The sequence below is a fragment of the Salarias fasciatus genome, chromosome 13 (assembly GCF_902148845.1).
Source record: "Salarias fasciatus chromosome 13, fSalaFa1.1, whole genome shotgun sequence".
In the NCBI taxonomy this organism is placed as follows: domain Eukaryota; kingdom Metazoa; phylum Chordata; class Actinopteri; order Blenniiformes; family Blenniidae; genus Salarias; species Salarias fasciatus.
The window spans coordinates 19,316,685-19,326,664 of NC_043757.1; the positions used below are offsets into that span (position 1 = coordinate 19,316,685).

The following is a 9,980-nucleotide window of genomic DNA, read 5'->3' on the forward strand; positions in this document are numbered from 1 at the left end:
CCGCAACCTTGAAAAGAAATCTGTTCAAGAACAAAAATAAAACAAACCCAAAAAAGAAGCAATAATATATTTTATTCATGTACATCTTGACACACAAATTGGATCTGTACATAAATATTGCAATTCACCCCAAAAACATAATATATATACTACACTTTCATTTGAAAGAAAAGCAGTAATCTTAGGAGGGCTGCAACAGTGGGGGAAAAATGTGAATGAAGAGTAAAACCCGAAACTCCTAGAAATCTATAAAATACTTCAAAGACGCATTAAAACAAACTTGATTACCTGAAGTCTATAAATGCTATAAAATATTTTGGTTGAAATGCATTCTTTGCACACACGAACAACATCGGTGCTCCAACCAGAACTCTGCATCGAGCAGCGTGTAGCAAACACATCAACATGCAAAACTAAAGACGGACGGCGAGGCCGGCCGCCACCTCTAGCAGGGCAGAAATTCACTTTTACTTTCAATGTTGTCTCCTGGATATCAAAGGGTGATTCTTGTAGCACCAACTTGAGTATTTTTTATTTTTACCTAAGTTGTAAAAGTGGGAATTGTGAGGGAAACTGCTGAGACAGCAGCTCCAATCAGGCACTGTGTTAAAACCCTCCAAAGCTTGTGACATCAGTAACTTAAGTGAACATCAAGAAACCTCAGATATAATTGCTTTTAAAACTGAGCTGCGTCAGAAATCAGCTTCACATATAAATGCATAATCAAAAACGCACCTCTTTGGAAGAAACAAGTCTCGTTTGTTTTTCCTTGAACTCTCAGTCAGCAACAGAAACCTCCACTGGGGGGGTTCCTGTGAAAGTGGAATGCAGTCTAACGCGTCTACGCCGACCTGAGTAACTAAAGCACTTGAAAGATAGGCAGCGGGACTTTCTGTCACCTCTCTGCCCTATCGTGAGGCAATATTTGTGAACAATAAGAAACAAACGACGACGACTCCCAGACAGAACGTGACAGAGAAAAGGTGAGTGGGCTATCTTGGCAGGCAGGACGTACAACCAGGGTCAAACTTTTAATACCTTGCAGTGCTCTCCCCCAACCTCCATAAAGTGCGCCGGTCACATTCTGTGCGACTGACAAGCTGTTTGACTTTTGTAGCGTTATTGAGAAGGGGTGTGATTTACGAACGTTTAAACAGTGAACATCTGAGTTGTGTTTCAGTCAGGCACTTTGCTGGTAACACAGACAGCAGGTCACACACCCGGATGTCAAAGCATCTCATATCATCCGCCACGAGTATATAAACACTGGCCTTTAAATTTCAGTGCAAATGTGTGTGAGTAACGTGGTGTGTGTGTGTCTGTTAGGAGTGCATTCTGATGTAAACTGTGCAAGCGACACTGGATGAGTTTCCCAGTTGTCACCGCGCTGCGCTGCACTGCGAATGTGTGATCTCACAGTAACACATCGGTAGATGCTCTCCCCTGAAATTGTCAGAGAGCGTCGGCGGCAGTGAAAACGACACTCCTCCGACCGCAGCGGGAGAAATCAGACTTAAATACTAGCCGAGGAGGACGAATAGACAAGATGGTAACGAGGCTTTTGGAAAAAGGGCGATGAAACAACGTCCTGTTACAGAGCTCTGTGTGGGGAACAGGAGGAGGGCGGGACGGTGTCTTCTGCTCTGGCTGTGTCCGGACCTTCAGGCATCGTCGTCATCCTCTCTCGGGGAGGGGAGGTACTGCGCGATGGGCTGCAGCTTGGTGACGTGGCCGATACCTTTGGTGACGCCCTGCCTGAAGAGCACCTTCGCACCCACCTTCAGGTATTCGGGGTGCTTGATGAACTTGAAGAGGACCACTGCTTTCTCGCCCGTCCTCAGCTCCTCCTGCAGGCAGAAGCACAACAACAAAGAATAAGAACTTGATGTTATGAAATTGTTTATTTTTCTGATCTAATGTCCGTCCAATATAGTTGTTTCACGACTGAGCAGTTAAAATTTCTCATCTTGAAAAAAGCTTGATGGGAGAACGGCTCTTCCAACACTGACACTGATGTTCAGGAAAGATAACTAACCTTGCCATACACAGCCTCCACTGTCGCAGTCTGTCTCACATTGCCAATGTGCACAGTAACCTGGAAACCCTTGTGGAAAGTCTTGGCGTGGAAGAGTAGCACGATCTCAGCCTCGAACATCCAGCATATGGTGGGATCCATCTCTGGACTGACCATCACCATGCCCTGGGAGAGGAAAACATACAAATAGATTAGATTCCAGCATGCAGTTTAGCTGATACGTATTTAGAAAATGAGGTTCAAAACTATGAATTGAAACATGCTCATTATTGTTACATAGGTTTTCCGAATTGTTGATATTTTTTCATGCAAATCTACGCCGAACACCAAGAGTCGAACCTTGCGAAGTAGCGATCGGTCGAAGTCGCCCAGTGCGAGTGTGGCAGCCTGGCCGGCCTTGAGGACACGACATGCCGAGCGGTTCCTTTGGATGCTGCCGATGGTCAGCTTGTGGAACTGTCCCAAATCCGTGGGTCCTACCACAAGATGATCCCCCTCACGACAAATGCCACTGCACCAAAAAAAGAAACAGAGAAAGAGAATACATCAGGCAAAGTCGAGCCAAACAAAAAAAAAAAAAGTAATTTGATGGATGATAGTTCTTGAAGCCACGGACCTGTAGAGAGTCCCTCCCACCACTGTCCCGACCTCTGGCACGGTGTAGATCTCATCCACCTGCAGTGATGCACACTAATGTCAATCATACTTATATATTTATATATACAATATACTTATATATTTATCGATGAGAAGCTTTGAACTGACCTGAAACTCGGTTAGCTGCTGCATGAGCTCCTCCTGCTCCTTGCTGTTGCTGAGAGGCGGGATGATGTTGAAGAAAACCTTGAGTAGGTCTAAACTCTCTCCAGACACGCTGGACAGGGTGAATATAGGTGTGATGCTGGGAGGGAGAGCAGAGGCCCATCATCATCAGGGCGAAAAGATGTTACTCTGCGGCTTCTCACTTCAGCCACGAAGCACACCGAGTGAAAACCGGGTAATTAAGTGCGTGAGCGTGTTTCACACCTGGGCGACTGGGCGAACTGCTGCGCTGCAGTGACGGCGTCGTCTGTGCTGCTCACGACCATGGGAACCTTGTTGCAGCCCGGCTGCTTCAGGACACGCTCCAACTGCCGCACAGTGCGCTCCACGGTGGCCCGCGCGCACAGGTCCACTTTGCTGATCACGATGAAGATGGGCACCTTCAGCGCCATGGCCAGGCCCAGATGCTCTCGTGTCGTGCCAGCTGGAAACCAAAGTTTGGAGAAACAGGTAAGATAATCTGACTGTTCATAAGTGATGTTTACCAAGTGTATGTATGTATGTAGTTCTTTGAGCCTAATTATGTCTTAAATATGCAGAATCGGAACAAGTCCCCGACCTGAACTTTCACAAGGACATAACTGTGGAGGCACAACTCTAAAACTGTTACCACGAGTAGAGAAGAACGTGCCAACAAGTGTCCAATATCAAACAACAAACTACACAGCCATTGAAATTCATCTGTGTACAAACACTGCAGCAACTGTCACTGCAGCGCTGTGGAAGTCACCCAGACAGTCTAATCTCTACATTTGCGACCTGAGATAACTCTGTTTATCTATACGGTCCGACCCTTCACCCTGCAGACAAGTTCAGGGCAGGCAGACTTTCCCATGACGTATGATGTTATGTCACTGGAGAAAGCAGAAAGGAGCGCAGGGCTGGAAAATACTGAGCCATTCATAGTAATTATGACAATAATGTAAAGCTTGTTCAAAATGACAGAACAAACCGGACATTGCTGAACTGACTTCACCCAGAGGCTGCAATGTCCAGGAGGAATGACCAGAGGAATGACTGCTGGGTTGTGTTTCTTTATATGCATGAATGAGAATGTGATATGTGGAGCAGGTTGAGGAACATGTCTCAACATGACCTGCCCACTGAGGATTTTATAGATGCTGTTCACATACCATGCATTCACAAGCTGATGAAAAATCCAACTATTTTGACCCCTTTTACATGCATTAAATTCAGGGTAAAGTTCATTCTGGTTGACAATTAAACTGGCATATATGGAGAATATCGACACACCACAGGATGATAAACAGATACAAGTTGATGAGGCACCCTTTGGCTCGTGGAACTGTCACAGATACAATCCAAGGCGAACCCTGTACGGATCGATTACTGTGTTTCATAATTTAGGCTGGAACTCCTGGGCCGCAGCCCGTCCCTTTCCGTCTGCTGCATTGCTGAGGTGGTCTGCGTTCTTGACCCCGTTTCTCCCGGCGGGCTCTATATCAGAGCAGACACGCACATAAACACAGAGATGTCTGCGGCGCAGCCTGTGGAGAAATTCAAGCTAGGAAACCGCCTCTGTTTGGATTTAAATCACATTCATACCCCCGAAATGCTGAAATGTTTTATGGACTTTACTTATGTGGCTGTGTAAAAAAAACGCTTGTTAAATTCAGCCTTCATTTACTCGTAGATTCTCCAGCAGGGGTTCACAAAACGTGGGATTATATGAAGAAATGAAATACAAGACTTTTCACTTACAATAACTTTAGTGGCATATACTTTGACACGTGATCTACAGGACGATTACCTCTACCACTTCTATCACAGATGCCCCTAAAACTTTGAGTCTATTTCCCTCTGTTGTCAGAATGAAAATGTATCCTGGCGATAATTATCATCTCTCTATAATTAACACTTGATTATCTTGTTAAGTGTAATTTTTTACACCTACTACAGTGAAATAAACACATGTTACTGAAGGACACATCAAGGTCGAAGCTGCACTGACCAGCTATTTACACTTTGTTTTCTTTTGATGGTGAGAAATGCAACCACACAGACAAAACATGTTATTTATATTGTGACTGTGCTCAGGAAACTCAAAAGTTTGCTTCTAAAACTGTGGCCATACATTGTTTACTGCATGTGTAAAACTGGAATTTCTTTTTAAATCTATTTATAGCTATTTTTACAAAGACTGTGAAACTATCTCCCAAATACATGATTTCATTTGTTTACAACCTTTCAGTACAACTGCATATAAAAAAAAGAAAAGCTGCCGTTAATGTAACTGTGTATTAACAGCGGCTGAATATAGCTCACCTAATAACCAGGGCTGCAGTAACAAAGGCTCAGGTTTCACATACGAAGTCTCCTTGACACTTGCAAAATTAAAACAAGCAGATTTTCTAATTAAAGGCTGCCATTTTAGACTCTTCAAAAGCACAGACTATTTTGAAAAGGACACTATGTTCCAACTGTATATCGCCGTCTGTTCCCACCTGAAGCAACCACTGTTTTCTGTACCACAAACCTCTCATCGGTCACAGCTGACAGAGACACAGAAATCCAAAGCCAGGCTGTCCCCAGCTGATACACTGTGGGTTTGAATCACGACTTAGAGAGGCTGTTTCACTATTTCATCTTATATCTACTTCAAAATAGGTTATATGAACAAATAACATCAGATAACGGTCTACGCTGTACCACCCGTCACAGCAGCTCCGTTTTCAAAGTATATTCTTCAAAGAGCAGAGATTTATGCACTCAGTCTCACTGGCTGCAATCACACAAAGTCTGGGCTTATGGAAATAAATAATGCACGCAAATGGAATACATAAATTAAACATATAGTTTGACAGAAAGCTGAAGTAAGACTTTGGGTTTCCTTTTTTCTTAAAGTACAAAAGCAGTAAGAAAAGGAGATGTTCCTCTTTTTCGAGGTCGTGTTTGTGCTGAGTCAAGGTAGCAGAAACGCATTTGGACTTTTTTTTTTTTTTTAAACAATGTACAATATGTAAATAAAGTATTATTACCAGGCTCATATTTTTCTTGAGTTTCTGTAAATGTTAATTTTTTTTTAAAATTCAATCTGACATAATCAGTTTATAAAAACACAAAAACTGGATTTCATGAACAACAAGAATACGTCGAACCTCTGATCAGACTGGGACACCTGAAAGCGTTTGAGTTCAACTTCTGCGACTGTCTGTGCGTCCTTTCTGCAATGTCAGCAGTGCTGAAGCGCAGACGGGCTCAGATTTTAAGCAGGCAGGTTTAGAGTTTACCTCCACAGGCTCAAGCTACACTGACATGAATGGATGGTATTTGAGATATTTTTAGACTCGCCATGCCGGGAAAAAAAGCAAGTGGTGGGGATAAAGAAGTCGTGGGTTGGAGGGGCGGCCTGTTACGTAAGCTCAGATATCACATTCTGCAGGAGCTGTTAAAGTCCACTACCATGTGGTGTCTATACACATAAACATGGGATCGGTGCCAGGTCGGAGCTGTGCTCACCGATGCCAGTATTTGCACTGACGACCAGCATTGCAAAATCTGGACAGTAGCTGGTGAGGCCAAAGATGGTGGTTTTCAGGTACTTGTGGTGACCCGCCAAGTCGATAAAGGTGATCATTTTAGAGGCACTCTCACAAATCTCCTCTGCTGTCCGAGACTCGCTGTAATTCACAACCTAGGGGGAAAAGTAAAAGTCAAGACAGTGTAATTACCAGGCTTTAGTTGTCGACAGTCTTCTGATAAATCACATTTACAAACAGATGCAGGGCGAATATATGTGAAAAAGAGTTTATTTTAATCTATGACATTATCTCACCTCCCCTTTACTGTTGAAACCAAGGATCTCAAAGCTGATGCTCGAAGTGCGTCCAGTCTGGATCTCGTGTAGGTGTCTGAAGAGGTTGAGCCTCGCTCTTCCCCGTCCATTGTCCAGCTCACCTTGTGTCAACACACCCAACAGAGTGGACTTACCAGAGTCCACATTACCCAGTACAGCTACTCGCAGGTCCAAGAACTGCAGGAATAATGCAGAGAGAAAAGTCAGAGAATCTAAGAGTATTCAACGAAAACTCTGAGTCTTCAGAAAACTGCACCAACCTGCTGGTCATCTGGCACCTTGCGGATGAGAACCTCTGCAATCTTACGAGGAATGTCGGAGTCATAGTCCACCTCCCGCTCTCTGAGGACTGCGATGTCAGCTCCGACCCTGTCAACGGAAAACCCCAGAAATTACAGGAGCTGAATTGCATGTATCCATCCATCTATCTTCTGCATTGTTTAATCCAACAGGATTGCAGGGTGCTGGAATTGAAGGCAGGAAACACCAGGCACAGGTGGCCAGTCCATCAGAGAGTAGTGAAGGAAACCAGAGAAGTCCCTGAGTTAATCAAACCGGGCTGTGAGGTGAGCGTGCTCACCACTACTACAGCATTGTGTGGCCTACAGTACATTAGGGACCAAGATTTAATTTATTAGGTACATTTTTTTCTAAAAGACAGATATTAGCTTTACTAAGAACAATACAGAGGAAGTCTTGCTGAACTTACTTCTCTGCGAGTCTATGCAGCGTCTTCAGTGATGCCCTCATGTCTTCCTCCGATAGTCCCACCAGCATGCCATTGTCCTCCACACCTATTTGGTAGACGGCCTCACCTCGACCCTCCTGCAGTCGCCATTTCATTTGTGTTGCCAGGTGCTCGAAGCGGTATTGTGTTGGGTTTACCAGCTTCAGCTAAACAAAGGAGAGGTGGCGTAATTTAGAGCTCTCCTTAAAACACGCCCGTCGACAGGTAAATAAACCTATCACCTTGACACAAAGAATGACAAAGAAACACCAAGGCAACAAAGCCGTAAAGTCGATGCAGACAGCTGTCCAGGTACAAACTATAAATATGCTTATCTGCTGTAGGTATTGAATCTCAACGACAGGATGACTTTTCTCACACATTTCTTCTGACACAGTCTGACTGTAAAAGTTCTACCCAAAACATTCACATCAACTTCAAGACACAGCTGTATTCCATAAACCTATAGGTCTTAACAGGTCCCTTTAAAAACAAATTAAATTTGCTTACCTTGTACTCTATATTTCCCTCTTCAGCCTAAGAGATGCGTAGAGACACAAAGAGAGACAAAAAAACAACACCTGTCAGGCTGTAGAGAAGTGAAACAACAGGCTATTGATTTGTTTAAAAGAAAAGGAATCTGACTGAATGAGGAGTCAGTGTCCTGCTGTGAATAGGAAATTGCTGTCAGCCACACACAAACACACAACCACTGAATTTGTTATGAGACGTGGGACATTTTGACTATGTTAAAGAAATTGTCAACTGTTGATTATCTCTACAGCTGAAGGCGAACCTTGTGAACTTTATGACCCAGCTGCCCAGCCAAAACAGTTCATTTAATTTGCCTGCTATAACCTTTGATGACCTTGAAAAGATCATATTATTAACCCAGAAAATTAGGAAAAGTGTCACCTTCTTTAAATTGATGCAAACAAAAATGATTCTCAGTTATTCAATTACTCTTAATATAGTAACGCATACTTTACTATATTATCACAGAACACTCCCAAGGAGCTTTCCACGAAAAAAACTCATTAAAATGAAAAAGGGGGGGACTATCGTAGTCAATCTGACATTTCTAATCGGAATAAATGACAAACTTTGAGGTAATTCCTGAACTTACGCTCATCATTTATCTTTGTTGTTTACAGGTTTCTCTCCGTTTCAATAAGTACATCTGTATTTATATTACTGGTGAGAAACTGTTTTTTTTAATGACTATAGTGAAGTTAATTAAACTAAAGCTATAATCAGGTCCTGACCTTTAGTGATCATGTAGTAGCTCAGGCTGTGTGATCCCTACACCCGCCCCCCTATTTACAAACACAGCTGTTCCGCTTCTGCTAGCTCGCAAATTACGAGCCTCCCAGTAAGTCACACGAAGCGGCTTTGCACGCACACACATTAGGCTCAAAGACTGCAACCACAGCGGAACTTGGCGACATTAAATGTTAATTTGCTAATCCTGGCCCAAGAAAGCTATCTCATTCATTTCCCTCCACCAAGTAGCGACGTGTCACAGCGGATTCGCCGACAAGTCTGGTGTTTTGGATTAAGTGGTTTCCATGTTAAATGGTGACCAGCTTCCTCTAGTGTCCGTCGTTGCTGCTAGTAATACCAGATGTTAAAAATCCGAAGCTGTCCTGAAGAAAGCTGTTCAACCGCATTCACAATAAAGTTTCAAAGTGTCCTACTTTTAATGTATCTTATCAACAACTACAGTTACTAGCTGGAAGGCTAACAGGAAGTCTTCATCAGTCAATGGGCAAACCACTTAACCTGAAACACCGAGGAAGAGCGGCTAACCCGGCCGGCGCCAGAAAATGTAATATAATGTTTAAAACACAGTTTTGCACATTTCAAAACACACGTTTCTTCTATCAAGCATAGCTACATGTGGTTAAGAATATCAGCACTTAGCTGCGGGTGTGCGCCTCCTTACCTCTGGAGGTAGATACGGAGTGTTATTGCTTGGTTTAAAGTTGCGACTGAAGCGAGCTTTTGGTTTCTTGTTCTTGGCACTAGCTTTTTTCGGAGCTACTCCAAAGCCTTGGTGTCCGGAGCCATGTCCATTTCCTGAGCCGAACAGCTCGGATACCCGCGCATCCATCGACTGCTTTGGGACCTAACTCTTTAGCCTACCACTACCTGAACGATTATGATGCGAAACTGTTACAATACACTCCAGATCAGGCAAGTAAAATGTTAGTACTGACTCGTAAATATCCTCCTTGTAGTAGGTTATATCCCCCTGAATAAAAATAAAGCACCGGACTCCCCCCAAAACTCTTCAAATCAAACAATAACAGTCCCGTCCGAGACTCCGCTTTTTAGTTTACACTGTATGTACGTCACGATCCCGACAGCCAAGAGTGTGCGATCGTTTTGTTGCACTGCAAAGCACGAGGGGGCGGCACACGTTGCTGCCTATCCTGCACATTGACGTAAGTCTGTTGAAACACCGCCCACCTCAACTGGCGATGTTAGAGAAACAAGCATACACACGCACACTGTTTTGCAGGGCTTTGCATCAGATAAAAAGGGACATAATTACGAGCTCACACAGATTATGTCAG

General features: G+C 43.7%; 1 protein-coding gene across 1 annotated transcript; it reads right to left on the reverse strand.

Moving 5' to 3' along the window:
- Positions 1-52: 52 nt before the first annotated feature.
- gtpbp2a (GTP binding protein 2a) lies at positions 53-9,760 on the reverse strand. Its single transcript, XM_030106458.1, has 12 exons — positions 9,347-9,760; positions 7,912-7,938; positions 7,384-7,568; positions 6,935-7,043; positions 6,654-6,851; positions 6,338-6,512; positions 3,062-3,281; positions 2,801-2,936; positions 2,652-2,710; positions 2,375-2,546; positions 2,036-2,200; positions 53-1,847 (listed from the first exon to the last, which is right to left on the reverse strand). The coding sequence occupies exons 1-12, from the start codon at positions 9,512-9,514 to the stop codon at positions 1,662-1,664; spliced, it is 1,800 nt and encodes a 599-aa protein (XP_029962318.1). The 5' UTR covers positions 9,515-9,760; the 3' UTR covers positions 53-1,661.
- Positions 9,761-9,980: the final 220 nt, after the last annotated feature.